This window comes from Macaca thibetana, chromosome 12 (assembly GCF_024542745.1).
Source record: "Macaca thibetana thibetana isolate TM-01 chromosome 12, ASM2454274v1, whole genome shotgun sequence".
In the NCBI taxonomy this organism is placed as follows: domain Eukaryota; kingdom Metazoa; phylum Chordata; class Mammalia; order Primates; family Cercopithecidae; genus Macaca; species Macaca thibetana.
Genome location: NC_065589.1, coordinates 105726938 through 105746286, shown reverse-complemented (window position 1 = coordinate 105746286; position 19349 = coordinate 105726938). Strand labels below are relative to the sequence as shown.

The 19349-nt window shown below is 36.3% G+C and overlaps 1 protein-coding gene across 1 annotated transcript in view; it reads left to right on the top strand.

Annotated features, from left to right (window-relative positions):
- The window catches only part of THSD7B (thrombospondin type 1 domain containing 7B), a 790054-nt gene that overhangs the window by 717881 nt on the left and 52824 nt on the right, over positions 1–19349 (top strand). The window contains exons 17-19 of the mRNA XM_050750933.1: positions 9657–9798; positions 12166–12281; positions 14395–14512. Of these exons, the coding sequence (XP_050606890.1) occupies positions 9657–9798; positions 12166–12281; positions 14395–14512 (376 nt within the window). The remainder of the gene's footprint in view (positions 1–9656; positions 9799–12165; positions 12282–14394; positions 14513–19349) is intronic.

Sequence of the window (19349 nt, the reverse complement as noted above, 5' to 3'; positions counted from 1 at the left end):
TGTTTACCTATAGATATTATGAATATATATATATAATTTTTTGAAATAATTTTTACCCTGAGTGTATGAGAGATGTTTACTATGCTGTGCCCTATCAGTTTGAATATTGCTGGCTTTTACCCACTAAATTGAGAACCAAGATGGCATAATTAAAAACATGGACTCACAAGATTGATAGGGTTGGAATCTTGGCTCTGCCTCTAACTGTGTAATCTTGATGAAATTGCTTAACCAAAGTTAACCATTGCTTAACTTTGCCATCAGTAAAATGGGAATAATAATATATCTACCTTATAAGGCAGTTACAAGGATGAAATGAGTTAAAGAACTTAGAATGGTGACTGACATATAGTAAACACTACAGAAGTATTAGTTACTAATATTGTTTTCACAACCCAATAATATGTAATGGCTTGAAGTTTGAAAAACAAACAAACAAAAAACCACTTATGTGGATGACTAAGACTAACCTCACCCACCTGCCACCTTACCTTTCAACACGTATAAAAAATTAGTAAATTAACTTTCTCAGAGGCAACATTAGTAAGTTCTTTTATTTTGTATGGAGGGTGAAATAGCTCCGTTTCCTTTTAAATCCCTAGTATGTTCTTTTAAAGCATAATTGTAAGTCTTTTGGGGAGACAAGGTATGATATCTTGAAAATCCAGACTATAAAAAGAAAATTCTTCCTTAGATAATGTTTTATTCATTGGTGTCGTGTCTTGCATTTAATGTATTTTCAAAAACTATTTGTTTAAAATGAGTGTAAATCTTAATAGAAAAATTTTCAAGGAGACCAAGTGATGCGTATAGATAATAAATTAATAACTTTGTAATTTACAATGATTTCACATTCATGTGTCTTAAATCTGTAATTCAAATTGTGTTACATGAAATGCTAAATTGAAACATAAAAGTTCGAAACTCTTCAAGAGTCACCATGTACAGTGTACCAGTTATAGATGATTTGTCAAAACACATAGCCCCAAATTATAATGGTTCAAATGCAATGTAATTTTTGCTGATCACCCATAAAACAGTCCAAAGTGAGTTTTCCAGTTGTAGAAAGGGCAATCTGAATCTGTTATATGCATCACTCTGAGGCCCAAGCCCATAGTGGGTGTGCTGCTTTCAAGCTTGACTTTCAAAGTAATTCTGGTTACCACTATTCCAGCTCTGTGGAGGGAGCAAAGAGCTTGGAGGATGACAAATGGGATTTAGTGTCAGGAGTGGAAGTGTCACATAAGACCTCCCATTTATCTCTCATTGGTCAGAACTCAGTAACATGGTCACTTAACTGCAAAGAAGACTGGGATGTGTGATCAGTCTTGTGCCAACAATGAAAACAGAAAATAGATTTTAATAACAAATCGCAGACTCTGCCAAACATCATTAAGTTCTATTGCAAAAAATCCTTGTTTAGCACTATTTAGGTCAATGTTTTCTCATTATATTTGACTAGGAACCCTGATTTTCTCTTGGTACCTCCTAACACACTATAGAAAACAACACACTTTGGAAAAGATGGTTGTCAGGAAACTCTCAAATCTCATACTGAAAATAATCTTGCATTTTCCAAGAACGATGAGAGAAAGATTCTTTTAACTTCTTCAAAACTGATTAGGACACAGATGCAGAACAAATAAACTATATGTTTCACACATATACAATTAAATAATTATTAGCTGAATACCCCTGTAACAGTCACCCAGGAGGCAGAACCTTCCCAGCTACTTGGAAGGAAGAACTTCACAACTTCCTCCTAATAGTAACTAACTTGCTTCCCTTAAAAGTAAATTCTGCCCTGATGTCTATGATAGTCTTTTCCTTACTTCTCCTTACAGGTCTAAAACCAGAGTGGTTCAAATTCAGATTGTTAGTTCTGTCTTTAGATATGTCTTTAAACCTCTCTTAACCTAGCTTCTCTTCCCCTTGCTTTTTTTCCCCCTTCCTAGTAATTTATTGGTGAGGAAACAGGCCACCTGTCCTATAAACATTTTCAGTCTCTCTTTCGTGAATTGCATCTGCATGGTGAGGTTTAACATGTTCCTTTATCCTTGAATTTCCTGTAAATTGGAAGTTGGATATCAAGGCTTCATTAGTCTTTGACAAGACTCCTTCGTAGAAAGTGTGCTGTTTGCCAGAAAGCATATAATGTATGTTTATCACTTTTTGTGAGTGTGGCTATCATTGATGGTCAACGACCACAGCCTTTGCTGTTTAGGGAATGCAAAATGGCAGTGTTCAAATTCTATCATTCTTCCTCATTTGTTTGTGGAACTGTTTCTATTGAAAGAATTTTTGCTTCCATGGCCATTTAATTATTCAATAATCCATTTTGTATTGAGGAGGCAAGCAAAATTAATATCAACTTTTTATTTGCTGGTTTTCAAAATGGGGAATTTTTAGCAGCTTTCACCATATGTGACTTCTTTTGTGTTGTTATGAAATCACAGATTTAAACAAATTTGATGTGTTTTAATCCTTTTCAATTATCATTTACAATAATATTCAGATTCTCTTAGTGATAGTCTTTTAAAATATGTCCTATAAATATTTCTATAAAGACTGTGGTGGTCCTCATTAGCTTCTGTGCTATATATGTCAGGATGTTTCAGGCTCATCTTGGACATTTCCTTTGTCAGACTTGGAATCAGCTATTGCTCTATAAAGACCTGATATTTTTTAGTGGTAATACCTCTTCAGTGCCACAGAAAGAGCTTTAGGAGTGCTTATTGTTACTGGATTCCACTATTCCTAGATACTTCAGTAGGCAGAACTTTATAATATATATTATTATTTCCTTTATTTTGAAGACAAAATATAAAAGTGGGTATATACTAATGTTTCTAATTGAAATTCAGAACAACAGGAGTTAGTTCTGTCTTACATCTGTATCTCGTTTTTTCATACTAAGAATCAAGTTTATCAAGGACACTGAAGATTATAATCGAAATAGAATATATAATAATTACACATTTGCTTTATTCCACATAAAAGAAAACATTCTCAGAATAATACTATACTACCACCAACACGAGTATTTGAAAACATTAATATTTTTCATATAAATTCTCCTTTTTTTTACATTTGTGTTTTATATAGATCTTCAGAGCATGTAGCTTTTATCTAAGTTCCACCTGTGAAGTGGCTCATTGCAAATCTCTATATTGAAGTATTTCCAGTCATTGGAATGTATGTCTAAAACTCGGTCTCCGGGAAATTCCTAAGATAGGGCTCATGGAAACATGAGTTTGAGTTCATTAACAGTATATCTATGTTTTTTAAAAAATCGTTTTTAATAGACACATAATTGTATATATTTATGGGGTACATGTGATGATTTGATAGATGTATACATTGTATAATGATTAAATCAGGGTATTTAGCATATACATCACTTCATACATTAATTATTTCTTTGTGATGAGAACATTCAGAATCCTCTCTTTTGGCTGTTTTTAAAAATGCAGTGTAATATTGTTAAGCATAATCACCCTACTGTGTACTGGAACGCCAGAACTTATTCCTCTTATCTAAGTATAGCTTTCTATTCGTTAACCAATCTCTCCTCATTTCACTCTCTCCTCTACCTTCCCCAGCTTCTGGCAACCACAATTCTACTCTCTACTTCTATGACATCAAACTTTTTAGAATCCACAGATGAGTAAAATCATGCCATATTTGTCTATCTGTACCTGGTTTATTTCACTTAACCTAATGTCCTCTAGGTTCATTCACGTTGCTGCAAAAAAAGAAACAGGATGTAATTTTATTGTGGCTGAATAGTATTCCATTGTGTATGTCACATTTTCTTTATCCCTTCATCCACTGATGGACACTTAGGTTCACTCCATATATTACCCGTTATGAATAATGCTTCCATAAACATGGAACTGCAAATGTCTCTTCAACATAACTGATTTCATTTCCTTTTATTTCATTTCCCACTACTACACAGTAGTGGGAATGCTGGATCATATGGAATTTTATTTTTTATTTTTTGAGGAAACTTCCTGCTGTTTTCCATAGTGGCTGGACTAATTTACATTCCCCCCAAAAGAGTATAAGTCCCTCTGTTTCTCCATCCATGCCTAACATTTTTTTTTTTTTTGGTCTTTTTGACAATAGCCATTTTAATTGAAATGAGGTGATATCTCATTTTGGTTTTGATGTGCATTTCCCTGATGATTAGTGACATTGAACATTTTTTCATTTACCTGTTGGCCATTTGTATGTCTTCTTTTGAGAAATGTCTCTTCAGGTCTTGTGTCCATTTATCTTTGGTTGTTATACTTGAAAGTGAGCTATGCTGGACATACAATCCTTGGATCATGTGGGTTTTTTTTTTCTTCGTGCATATTTATTATATTTCTACATTTTCTTCTTGAATAAAATTTTCCTGTAAAAAAGTCTGACAATACTTTATTTTCTTTATAAACCAATATTCAAAGAATTTTTTTCTCTTCTATAAAGTTTAATAATTATACTAGGATATGTCTCAGTATTGGTGATTCTGATGTGCCTTTCCAATAAGTAGTTAGAAATTTTTTTCTTTATTTTTATTGGAAAGTTTTCTGAATCTTCTTTTTGTTAAGTTCTGTGCTCTTGCCTTGGTTTTCATTTTCATGAAATTCTATTACATACATGTGGCATCTGCTTTTCCTTACTTCTCTATTTGTCAGTTTTTTCAAATTATTTTATATCTCTTTTTGAATGTGTTTTGTAATTGTTTTCTTTACATCTTTAATTTCTCTTTAAGCATTATTTGTTGTATTTTTATTCTTGTATTTCTTCTTGTTTCATTTTTGTTTCTAAAAATAATTTTTAAAGTTCTAATTATTTATTGGGTTCTGTCACCTAATTTTTGAATTTTTTCTAATCTTTTGCTGTTCTTTTATATCTTGGGTCATTTCTTAAGTGACTTTTAACCCCTTTGGATACAGTAGTTTTTATATGTTTTGTGTGCATTTCTTTCTGCTGCACTGCCTAATCTGTGGAGATGTTAAGCTGCCCTTTATTCTTTTTCCTTAGAATGTCCTTTCTAAATTTTATCTCTTTCTTTGTTTACTTTTCTGTGAAATTCGTTTCTGTGAACTTTTAAAAGGGAGTATGGTTGAGGATTATTTTCTTCTCATTTGATTTCATGGCTCCAAGTCTCCAACTCTCTCTCTCTCTCTCACACACACACACACACACACACACACACACACACACACACACACACACACACGGTCAAAAAGAAAACAGCTTACTTTGTGAGATTTAATGTTTCCCATTTCCTTCCTCACCTTGCTTCCTAGTCCTTTCTTTTTCCTCACTGCTATTTTCCTTGTTTCACTCAGTTGGGAAATTCTTCCCACCTGTTTCTGTTTAGTAGAGGGGTGGGGGAGAGGAGGAGACTGTTCTGGAAGGGAGCTCTGGCTTGTTAATGTTGACAGTTCAGTGGATCCAGACTGTGTCAGCTTCCAAGACCTATCCATAATTCAGCTGCTCTTGAAGTGTGAAAATTTCTCCAGGTCTCAGCTTTAGTTCCCCATTTTGGTTGCCTTGGGTCATCAGATTGCCCCATTTTTACCTTCTGCTCTCTTCTGTCATATGCTGATATCACACAGGTCCAGGGCTTCCACTGTCGGTCCCACCTGCTTGTGGTTTGGGATTTGTGGTGATGGCTTGTCACTTTATACTGAGCATATGGTCTGTGTGTTCTTGGTTTGGCTCTCCTTGTTGCACTGTGATGTGAAAAGATCTTGTCTCTACTTCTGTGACCCTCACCTAAGAATCTCTGAGAACTGTGTTAAACCTGTGAAGTATGAGTAACAATTCTTCAGATCCAGACTTTTCTATATATTTTCTCATTCCTTGTCAGCTTTGGAGAACTAGAGTTTAATTTCATTAAAAAATTCTTCCGAAAGCTCTGCAAAGGTATTTTTGTGAACGTTTTACACTATTTTTCCAAATAAGGAAACTAAAGTTCTTGAAGTATAGATCCATTTTGGCCTCAGGAAAAGACAGAGAGAGAAACAGCAAAGCTACTGACAGTAGGACTAATAGGCTAACCAAGGGAGAGACCATCTCAGAATTATCAGTTAGACCCTGTAACAGAATAAAGGCATTGAGTTTCTGTATCTGATGGAAGCTTACAAGGCCAGGCCTTGGAGTCACGCTCATCCCCAGACAAGAAATTTGCAGAGTGATTTAAATTCACAAATAATTGGATTTATCACAAGTTTTATTAAACTCTGATTATTACTAGTTCAGTGATAATGAGAAAAACATCAAGTTATACCTCTTTGTTTAGATGTATTTAAAATGTCTTATCTAAATTGTCTGTCTGTCATCTTTTATATGAGTAAATTAAAACTCAGTTATGTATATTTTTTATTAATTTCCTGACGGATTCTATTTTTCTAGAAAATGCCATCTAGATTTTATAGGAAATGTTATGAGAAAAGAGAAAATATTATATTCTTTTCATCAGATATACATAGCTATGGGAAACTCTTACATTCAGACAATATGATCATAATCCAGGCTTGGCCATTTGTCCCTAATGGCAGCTTACAAAAATATAGTCATATTACCCTTGAAGAACCAAATTATTACACATAACAAACATTTATTATTTGTATGCTCTATACCAGACACAGTACATGGCACAGAATGTCTAAGAAAATTAAGACTTTGGCTCTCAAATTGCCCATAGGAAGGAATGCACAAACATAAATACATGTAACAGAAATGTTTACTAGATGAGGCAATTCCATTTATTATGGGTCCAAGCAAGTCAATTGAGGCTCACAGAAAGGACATCTGATTTCATCTTGAGGGATATGAATACAAGTATTTAAGTCAGGCAAAAGGCTTTGCTTCTAGAGATAACAAAATGTGTGAAGGCATAACGTCATAAGGGAAGACTGAACTTTAAGGTAAATGCTGCTTTACAAAAGTAGTAAGTTAGAAAAACTAGTCTCAAGAAGGGATTTCTGTACTAGACACTAACAGGTTCTAACTGGATCATCTTTCCTAGCAAATAAACATTAGCTATATAACCTTGATTTTTTAAAAATAAAACTGGTCCAAAGTTGACTTTTGATTAGTTATTCACACATCATTTTCCCACTTCTATATGCAGGAAATTGACAATATGTCTTTATATAATTACTCTAGAGAAGAGAAGATCCAGAATTGTATTTGAAGAGTCTTGATCTAATAAAGAAATCATCCAGATAGATATAAACATCCTTTCTCTTCTCTTTTTTACTTATCCTCACCCTCCTCCATCTCTCTTGTGGATAATTCATTATTTTATGGACTTTCTATAAACAGCTAATAGAGAGAAACAAATAAGGATAAAAACACTAACATTAAACTTTCTATAAATATCTATTAGAAAGAAATAAGGAGAAACAGTAATCTATCACTTGTTAGCAGCACTAGGAGAATTTTTACAAGATGAAGTGTGAAAATACTGCCTGAGACGAGGCTGAATCATGCTCATGAACCCATGCAATCCTCTTTGCCTGTTTCTATGGGAAGTAACTTAGTAGGGGAGTAAGATGCAGTGTTGGTTTTCTTTATATTAATATGTAATTATCCGAAACTGTATGGTATGAAATGTGGATGAGCCTCAAGAAGATATTTTAGAACTATACCCATCAGACTTAGACACATATGGACTGTGAGATCCGAGGAAGAAAATTTTTAAATCTCGTCAAGTTTCATCCCATCCCCATTCTTCTGTCTCATCTAGGTTTAGATGAGGAACTAAGGTTTAGAGTATAGAAGCGAATTGTTCAAGGTTACATAGTAATTTGATTGATGTGTGTATGTTTTATTTTCTCTTTTACTTGATAGCTTAGACTAAGCAGGTACCTAAGCCTTTACCTGTAATCACTTGTTTCAGACATTAATTGATTACTTTATAAGATAGAAATGCAGGAGAGCACTAATCAGGAGCATCTACCAAGATTCTTTCATTTTATTTTATCGACAAATCATTTGTTATTATTCTGCCACATGAGAAGAAGCATTCAAATTAATTGGTAAAATAGTAATAAATTATCGGTAAGCATTTAGCATGGAATGCATGTGCAGATAATTAAGAATAATTGCTTGGTTTCATGGGCCTTTCTTGATTATCTAGAGACAATTTGATTCAATTCAGTATAAAATTACTTTATAAGTACTGACAGATCCAAATACAAAATCACATGGATGGTGAATGTGTATCAATGGTTCAAACTTTTACAATTAAAAGAAAAAATTGTGGCATACTTTTTGCATATTTTAGTGCAATCCAACATAATAATTTTGATTCATAGCCAAGACTCAGTTTATAGGTTTTGTTCTTTATTACTATATCTGAAAGGGGAATAGGAATAAAAACCAAATAAAATGTCTCACCTATAGAAATGGTGATTTGATTATCTTAATCCAGAGACTTTTATTTCTCCCATGATTTAAGAATCTATGGGCCTTGTTAGATTTGGGGGTCCGGGATTACACGTTGTCAACATGTTTAATAGTATTTGTTGAAAAATTGCAACATATAGTTGATATCAAGACTTTCAAGGAGTGACCTGAGAAGTAGAAACCATCATTCGACATGCCCTAAAAGAATTTGTAAAGAAAGTAAGAGGCAGGGCAATGAAGAAACAGAATGTCGACGTAAAGAAAGGTAGCACACGAGGATACACATGTATGTGTTTAGAAGCAGTTGTATACAGACTATCCCTTAGGATGGGTGGAAGTTTGCTCAAAAAGGAAGAGAAGAACCTGGCATTGTTAGATAAAAGACTGTGAGAAGAGTAAGGCTTGATTAGTGTTCTGAAAATGGTGAATAGGATTTGGAGGACAGTGGAAAGAAGATTGTTCGAGTAGGAGGAGCTTGAAGCCCCACTATGGGTAGACCAGCTAGATGAAATCTGGCAGGCCAGTTGACCTGGGTCAAGAGTATTATAGGAGCTGAGGCTATTATAGGAGCTGAGTCAAGAGTGTTATAGGAGCTGAGGAGGACACGTGGAGCCACAGGTATCATGATATTTGCAGGATATCTTTGGAGTTCACATTTTCACATTAATTTTGCCAGAAAGGCAACAGCGCACAGTTGTCCATGCTCTGTGGACCAAAGGCATCCCCAAATAAGAAGGTTCTAGTGTATTGGCAATATTGATTTTATAATTCCCTTTCTATATCTCCGTGTTCTGGTGTTTAAAAAATGATTTTCTCATGAAAATTTTCTGTGTGATTATTTTTATTAGACTAGACTATCTGAGGTCACAGGGCAGTGTCTTCCTTTTTTTTCTTAAAGCATTTAAACATTCAAAATATATGGATCTCTTACATTGTTGCAGACTATTTGAGAGTACAGTGTGAGTTTAAATGATAGAAATAGTCTCCGTGTGTTTAATTATATATGGGAGATAGAAATGTAGCCTTCGAGGTAACACAGGAAAAACCAAAGAATTGTCAGGTGGAAAAAAAACAGTTTTTAAGAAATCACAGAATGATTTCATTTTCTAAGTAATATGTTTAACCCTCCAGATAATCTATTGCCTATATTGTTATATATATGCCTACTTATATGTGTATATCTTATATAATTTATCAAATAAATTGCCCACAGTTAACTTTTCCTACTCTGATTTTAATAGTCATGCGATCCCCACACAATGCAGAGAAGAACTCGCCACCTGCTAAGACCATCACTGAGCTCAAGGACTTGTGCTGAAGACTCACAGGTGCAGCCTTGCCTCCTTAATGAAAATTGCTTCCAGTTCCAGTACAATCTAACAGGTACAGCTGAAATCTATGACCTTGTCGTTTTCCCTGAACATTGACTAATGAGAGAATTTTTGTGTGTGTTTTCATTCTCAAGATTAAGAATGGAGAGTAGAATGTGTGAGTGTCTTGCATAAAAGGCTGAGGACTTGATGTTTCTAGTATCCCCTCACAGAAAGAAGTGCTCACTCTTGGCCTGTCGAATCAGCAAGGCCAATTTTATGTTTACAGCAACATAAAATCTCTGTAGTAAGAGAAGCTTAGAAAGATTTGGCAACATTTCAGAAAAATGTTGATTTAAGCCATGATAAACTGAAACAACAAAAATAACTAGGAGAGAATAATTTACCATTGAGAGAAAATGGAATCATACTGTCATAGAATTTGGCTCTTTCCTGCTTTTTATTATTTCAGAAAACTGAGCTTGTGATGTACTTTCTGTATGGGTCTGAATAAGAATGAATGCTAGGACTGGCTGGTCAGGGATGTTTTCGAGGCACTGGGAATTACATCAAGTCTAGCTGTTTGGCCACTGCTCAGCATTTTTCCAGGCACCACAGTGCTCAGTGTCTAAAACTAGAGGACTGTTATGGTTACATTGATCTGCTCCTTGCCATTCCCTGCAGCAGCAGACATTCCAAAATGCTGCAAAATGTGGAACCATGTTAAGTCACAGCATTGAATTCAATACTGACAACCAAACCACCACATGCCTGCAGAGGCAAGGTAATTGCCTTTTCTGGAAAAAAAAAAAAAAAAAAAAAAAAATCCTCACCACAGCCACGTTGACTGCTGAGATTTCTCTTGTGGAAAACCTCATAGTGACTTCTGTGGGGCTGTCTGATTGTCTTCATGGGTGAAGATGACCTGGTGTATTTGTCCTTTTTCTTTAGAGAAAAGATCTCTGGTTTTTATAGTACTGTTTCAGAAATACAATAAAACTTGCTTTATTGGAAGAGCATATCTTTGAAAGACTGATTTTACTATACATGGGTTTGCTATTCTATTCCTATTAAACTACTAGATCATCTACCAAATATGGAAAATTTCCTTAATGAGTTTTTGTATGATCAAGGGTCTTCCTTTCTACTGACACCAAAAATAACAGTTGTTTAAAAATCAAATTAACAGCCAGGTACGGTGGCTCACGCCTGTAATCCCAGCACTTTGGGAGGCCGAGGCAGGTGGATCACGAGGTCAGGAGATCAAGACCATCCTGACTAACACGGTGAAACCCCGTGTCTACTAAAAATAGAAAAAATTAGCCAGGCGTGGTGGCGGGCACCTGTAGTCCCAGCAACTCGGGAGGCTGAGGCAGGAGAATGGTGTGAACCGGGGAGGCGGAGCTTGCAGTGAGCCGAGATTGCTCCACTGCACTCCAACCTGGGCGACAGACTGAGACTCAGTCTCAAAAAAAGAAAAAAAGCAAAAGCAAATTAACTATGGGATAATTTATTCTAATTCTTCACCATCTAGTTTGTAATATGACTAGCCAAATCTGTAAAACTTTTTCTCATGATAGAATAATTTGAAAAAAATATAGTTTCTGTAACAGTCCATGCAATTTTATGTGCCTTTCCCTCTTTCTTTCCTGGAGCATCTCTTTTAACTATTCTGTATCAAATGCACTAAATGGTTTAAATGATTGGATTTAGTATTGAAAACATTTTCAAGTTTACATAAAAGCTACATAGCTTATAAAACACAAAAATGTATTTCTTATAGTTCTGGAGGCTGGAAGTCCAAAATCAAGGTGCTACTAGATTCAGCATCTAGTGAGGAGGGCCTGTATCTCCAGACAGTGCCTTCTAGCTACATTCTCACGGGATGGAAGGGGCAAACAAACTCCCTTAGGCCTCCTTTATAAAGGCACTAATTTCATTCATGAGCGCTCAGCTCCCATGTTCTAATTATCTCCCAAAGGTTCTCCCTCAAAATACCATCACCTAGAGGGTTGCGATTTAAATATATGAATTTTGCAGGGGGACACAAGCTTCTGGACCATAGCAACTGGCATCATTTCTGGGTTGTTTTTTCTCTCAATTATCCTAAACAAATAGTTGATTCTAAAGTGGTTTTTCTTCACCATCCTGGTTAGTATACTTCCTCTTCTACTTCACACAACCATGAGATGGTTTCTAACAAACCATTTGGCTCTTTATCTCTGGAAAGCAAATTTAAGCAGGTAACTCACTTTTCTTTGTGTATTTGGTTTTTGTTTTGCAATAAAGGCATTGCACTATGCTTCCCAAAGCTACCTGGAAATGATTTTAGGATTATGTGTGGACTATCCTCCACCAATGCAGATAATCAAAGATCTGTTGTATTTTGCTCACATGGCCATAATTTTGAAACTCAGTATGGGTGATCCTATGCCTGTAGAGTGGAGCACATGCCAGCTGAGTGAAAATGCACCCTGTGGTCAAGGCGTCAGGACCCGCCTACTAAGCTGTGTGCGCAGTGATGGCAAGCCAGTCAGCATGGACCAATGTGAGCAGGTAATGTGTTTATATTAATATCTCACATCCAAGGCTTGTTTTTCTTAATATTGGTCTGCAGTTCCATGAGGTCCAATATAGATAACAGACTAATTTCTTCTCATCTCAGCTTAGGTTCAGTTAGAGTAAAGGGTGCCAGTATAGTACAGTTATAGCTCACTAGTTTTGAATTTAGTCAAAATGACTGGGAAAGGTCATTTTTGTAGTGGAGAAATGGGTTCATTAAAAATATATGTTTTATTACTTGTAAAATGTTATTTAACTGTACTTGTTTGCCAAACTGTTGACCTTGGGGTGACTTTAATATTTAAATATGATTCTTTTGTATTGGACAGGTGATTCATTTGCATATGTGATAATACTGTCCCTTGCATAGAAGACGAACATGGATACTTGCCATTACAGAATCATGTCAGTTTGCTTAAGCAGATAATATTTGGATAAATAGCAGAGATTTTTCTTTGCAACCTACATTAAAATGCATCCCTACCAAGTTTCAAATTAATGGGTTCTGAATGTTTGTAATTTTATTGCCCTCCTTTTTTTCCTCTGTTCCAAACTATATGGAGTTCAGACAAAAGCTATAGTCAGAACTTTTCCAAAGAACTTGGCATTTTCTTGCTAACATGTAAACGAAAACCACTGTGGAGGCAGTTTAATAGAAGTAAAGATACCATCACACTTCAAGAATCACTTGAAAGAATCTTTCAATAAATTGGAAAAAGGGCGCCAGTTAACTCACATTTCCCCAGAAACTTCTTTAACAAACTGGCAAAATGAAAATTGGTGGCATTTCTCTTAAGAGAGGTGGAATACATCAGTGGGAATTAAAACAAGACAAACCTCTGTCACCTATCCTGACTTCGCTCTGTTAAGTATTGTCACAACACGCTCATGCTCTTTAAACCAACGGAGCAGTTGCGGACTATGTCACCAATCCTAAGAACAGAACATCTGAAATGGATTTCCATTTGGTCAAATTCTGAAACTGGCTGATCCAGGGCGGAGTGCTGTATACCATGATTTATTTTGACATTTATTTTGTTTAATCAGCCTCTAAAGAAGTTGACTGTTTCAGGGTAAAAAAAAAAAATCATTAATCTACAACTCCCAATAGGTGAGCATTGTTTATTTAGTGTATGTAATGAGTATTTTCTTTTGAAACAAAAATATATAAACTATTCATTAACAGAAAGTCAGTTTCTGTGATTTCCAGATACCATATGCCTGATAAATATGTAAAAAATATCAGTTTTTAAAAATCTCAAATTATTAACATGACTAGAATATCCATATATCTCAGACAGATTATATGTCTCATTACAATAATATCCATTTCACCCACTTGGCAAGTCATTGTACTGTAATCATTAATTTTAGCTTGGTGAGGGTATTGCTAACATATAACACACATTGAATGTCCAAGTTTTCCTAAGTAAGCACGCAAATAGTGTGTTATTCCTAGAGCAGAATTTTTTATTATTCTTTCTGTGTTTCTCAGGTGTTTTATTCTTTCACGAAGACCTCTGCTACCTTGGCCATTAGAAAATTTTACCATTTCCCAAGATGCTGGTTTCAGAGAGGACAAGAAAAAAAAATAAACTGTATCATCAACTTGACCCATCGTTATGACCATGATTGTATTTTTAGCCCAGGCTTTTTTATGCACTTCAGATGGGTTTCTGATTGTATTTTTATCCCCATATTATTTATTTTCTAGCTTAGCTGGCTTTCTGTGTTGGCCCTCTATGTACTTTTGGCCTATTCAGAAGCACAAAGTGCCTGAATTTGGTATTAAAGTGTCTTTCTGGTTCCTTGCTGATTGAACAACAGGACAGATCTCTGTGTAATGAGACACCTCTGCTTTCCTGGCAGCCTAATGGAGTTTAGGATTTTATAAAAAGAAATTTGGGCTGACAAGTTTTTATTTGGTAATCGAAGGGCAATCATTTTCTATGATTGTCACCAGTTTATATAAGAAAGGATATATTTCCCCACTGAAATATGGAAAGGTTAGTATCACAGAGTAAAGGAGAGTCTTTCTCGCGAAAGGACAGTGATTTGACTAAAGAGTGAGTCCTCCAATAAAGTTGTGTTTCATTTCCATTTGCAGCGTAATTTGGAGAAGCCCCAGAGAATGAGCATTCCCTGCTTGGTGGAATGCATCGTCAACTGTCAGCTCTCAGGGTGGACGGCTTGGACAGAGTGTTCACAGACTTGTGGCCATGGAGGTATTGGTTTCCTCATGTTTCCCACTAACTAGTATAGGGTTTCTAAATATCTTTCAGTATGCTATAGCTTGATAAATGGCATAGGGTATGGGACCCAGCTGAAGTCAACATGAAACTGACCCACAGGGGAAGAAAACCAGAGCCTGGCTTCATATCAGTCTAGGAGAGTGAGGCAGAGGTTGCAGAATGGACCAGATAACAGTGGCAGACTCCAGAGAGGCTGAGGAATCTGTGGGACAGTGTTTATTCAGAAGGTCATAAGCTCAACAAATTGAAAAAACATGTTGGCCTCAGTGGTTTTTGGAAAAAGTAGTATGTATTATTTAACTAAAGTTGTATTATTAAGTAAAGCTGTAAACCCCCAAAGCACACCCTAGGCTGAACCTAATAGACTAGAGACTTGCTTTTCACCCATATAAATAGAGGGCTTTATTCTTCAAAATGTAAATCAAGGACACAAGTTCGCAGAGGTTCTGTCACTTTAACAGGACCAAGTTACTCTGGATGGTGATATCACTTGGCACTGTGGAGATTTTATGAACTGGGTTGGAAGCAGCATACATTTCTTACGTATATATTAGACAAAATTGCTCTACATTTCCAACTCATTGGAAGATGGCAGGGAAGGAAATGTACATTCTGAGTTGTCAGTCACATCTCAGCGATAATGTTATAAAGAGAAGGGAGTATAAATATTTGGGGAAGAAACAGAAATCATTACTACACGATCCCAGAATCCCAGTGGATAAGTAATGCACCATGGCAAGGAATGCAGAAGGCAATTGATACTCAGTAGTGAGGCAGGTAAGTGGAAACGGAGATGGCATTCCAGTCATTAGGTTGAAGTAGGGATCAAGATCTGGGTCCACGGAAGAGAAAGCAACAAGACCATAGCATAAAACAGAGTTGGCTTCGGATAGAACTCTGGTCCTAAAGTAGAGTTGCAATATATCATAAGGTACATGTCAAAAATTTGGAGTAAGGACCTAGGGAGAAATCCTGGTACACTGTTAGTACATCTTAGTGCATTTTGTGCTGCTATAATAGAATACCTGAGGCTTGTTAATTTATGAAGAAAATAGGTTTACTTGGCTTATGATTCCTGTGGCTAGAAGGTTCAAGATTGGGCAGCTGCATCTGGTAAAAGCCTCAGGCTGTGTCAACTAATGGCAGAAAGCAGAGGAGAGAAGGTGTTTGTAAAGAGATCACATCATGAAAGAGGAAGCAAGAGATAGAAACTGAGGAAGCAAGAGAGAAATAACCCTGTGTTGCAGGAATGAATCTATTCAACGAATGAGAACTCACACCCAGGGAGGACATTAATCCATTCATGGGGGATCTGCACTTACGACCCAAACACCACCCCATAGACCTCATTGTCCAAGACCACCACAAAGGGGATCAAACTTTGATCTGAGTTTCGATGGGAACAAACCAAATTCAAACCATAGCAATCCACTGGTGAATCTAAAATCTCATGTTCCTCTCACATGCAAACTACTGCCATTCCATTCAATAATCCTAAATGTCTTAACTTGTTTCAGTACCAACTTAAAAGCCCAAAATCCAGAGTCTCATCTGAGACTGAAGGTAAGTTCTTCCAGCTTTGAGTCTACGAAAAAAAAAAAAAGTTACTTACTTCCAAAGTACAATGGTGGTATAGACATTTGTAAACATTCCTATTCCAAAATAGAAAAGCTAGCAGAAGGCAAGAAACAATTAAGATCAGAGCAGAACTGAAGGAGATAGAGACACAAAAAGCCCTTCAAAAAACCAATAAATCCAGGAGCTGCTTTTTTGAAAACATCGACAAAATTGATAGACCGCTAGCAAGACTAATAAAGAAGAAAAGAGAGAAGAATCAAATTGACGCAATAAAAAATGATAAAGGGGATATCACCACCAATCTCACAGAAATACAAACTACCATCAGAGAATACTATAAGCACCTCTACACAAATAAACTAGAAAATCTAGAAGAAATGGATAAATTCCTGGACACATACACCCTCCCAAGACTAAACCAGGAAGAAGTTGAATCCCTGAATAGACCAATAACAGGCTCTGAAATTGAGGCAATAATTAATAGCCTACCAACCAAAAAAAGTCCAGGACCAGATGAATTCACAGTCAAATTCTACCAGAGGTACAAAGAGGAGGCGGGTACCATTCCTTATGAAACTATTCCAATCAATAGAAAAAGAGGGAATTCTCCTTAACTCATTTTATGAGGCCAGCATCATCCTGATACCAAAGCCTGGCAGAGACACAACAAAAAAAGAGAATTTTAGACCAATATCCCTGATGAATATCAATGCAAAAATCCTCAATAAAATACTGGCAAACCGAATCCAGCAGCACATCAAAAAGCTTATCCACCACAATCAAGGTGGCTTCATCCCTGGGATGCAAGGTCGGTTCAACGTATGTAAATCAATAAACATAATCCATCATATAAACAGAACCAAAGGCAAAAACCACATGATTATCCCAATATTTTCAGAAAAGGCCTTAGACAAAATTCAACAGCCCTTCATGTTAAAACCTCTCAATAAACTAGGTATAGATGGGATGTATCTCAAAATAATAAGAGCTATTTATGACAAACCCACAGCTAATATCATACTGAATGGGCAAAATCTGGAAGCACTCCCTTTGAAAATGGGCATAAGACAGGGATGCCCTCTCTCACCACTCCTATTCAACATAGAGTTGGAAGTTCTGGCCAGGGCAATCAGGCAGGAGAAAGAAATAAAGGGTATTCAATTAGGAAAAGAGGAAATCAAATTGTCCCTGTTTGCAGATGACATGATTGTGTATTTAGAAAACCCCATCGCCTCAGCCCCAAATCTCCTTAAGCTGATAAGCAACTTCAGCAAAGTCTCAGGATACAAAATTAATGTGCAAAAATCACAAGCATTCCTACACAGCAATAACAGGCAAACAGAGAGCCAAATCATGAATGAACTCCCATTCACAATTGCTTCAAAGAGAGTAATATACCTAGGAATCCAACTTACAAAGGATGTGAAGGACCTCTTCAAGGAGAACTACAAACTACTGCTCAGTGAAATAAAAGAGGACACAAGCAAATGGAAGAACATTCCATGCTCATGGATAGGAAGAATCAATATTGTGAAAATGGCCATACTGACCAAGGTAATTTATAGATTCAATGCCATCCCCATCAAGCTACCAATGACTTTCTTCACAGAATTGGAAAAAACTACTTTAAAGTTCATATGGAACCAAAAAAAGAGCCCCATATTGCAAAGACAATTCTAAGCCAAAAGAACAAAGCTGGAGGCATCATGCTACCTTAGTTCAAACTATATTACAAGGCTACAGTAACCAAAACAGCATGGTACTGGTACCAAAACAGAGTATAGACCAATGGAACAGAACAGAGCCCTCAGAAGTAATACCACACATCTGCAACCGTCTGATCTTTGACAAAGCTGACAAAAACAAGAAATGGGAGTACCCTGTTTAATAAATGGTACTGGGAAAACTGGCTAGCCATATGTAGAAAGCTGAAACTAGATCCCTTCCTTACACCTTATACAAAAATTAATTCAAGATGGGTTAAAGACTTAAATGTTAGACCTAAAACCATAAAAATCCTAGAGGAAAACCTAGGTAATACCATTCAGGCCATAGGCACGGGCAAGGACTTCATCACTAAAACACCAAAAACAATGGCAACAAAAGTCAAAATAGACAAATGGGATCTAATCAAAGAGCTTTTGCACAGCAAAAGAAACTACCATCAGAGTGAACAAGCAACCTACAGAATGGAAGAAAATTTTCACAATCTACCCATCTGACAAAGGGTAATATCCAGAATCTACAAAGAACTTAAACAAATTTACAAGGAAAAATCAAACAACCCCATCAAAAAGTTGGCAAAGGATATGAACAGACACTTCTCAAAAGAAGACATTTATGCAGCCAACAGACACATGAAAAAATGCTCATCATCACTGGCCATCAGAGAAATGCAAATCAAAACCACAATGAGATACCATCTCACACCAGTTAGAATGACGATCATTAAAAAGTCAGGAAACAACAGGTGCTGCTGGAGAGAATGTGGAGAAGTAGAAACACTTTTACACTGTTGGTGGGACTGTAAACTAGTTCAACCATTGTGGAACACAGTGTGGCGATCCCTCAAGGATCTAGAACTAGAAATACCATTTGACCCAGCCATCCCATTACTGAGTATATACCCAACGGATTATAAATCATGCTACTATAAAGACATCCACACATATATTTATTGCGGCACTTTTCACAATAGCAAAGAGTTGGAACCAATCCAAATGTCCATCAATGATAGACTGGATTAAGAAAATGTGGCACATATACACCATGGAATACTATGCAGCCATAAAAAGGATGAGTTCATGTCCTTTGCAGGGACATGGATGAAGCTGGAAACCATCATTCTTAGCAAACTATCGCAAGGACAGAAAACCAAACACCACATGTTCTCACTCATAGGTGGGAATTGAACAGTGAGAACACTTGGACACAGAGTGGGGAACGTCCCCTCTCATGGGGTGGGGGGAGCAGGAGGGATAGCATTAGGAGACATACCTAATGTAAATGATGAGTTAATGGGTGCAGCACACCAACTTGGCACATGTATACATATGTAACAAACCTGCATGTTGTGCACCTGTACCCTAGAACTTGAAGTATAATTAAAAAAAAAAAATAGAAAAATAGGCCTGAATAAAGAAATGACAGGACCCAGGAAAGTATAAAACATAGCAGGACTGGCATGAAATTTTAAATTTCTGGAACAGATTCATTTGACTTCATGTCCTGG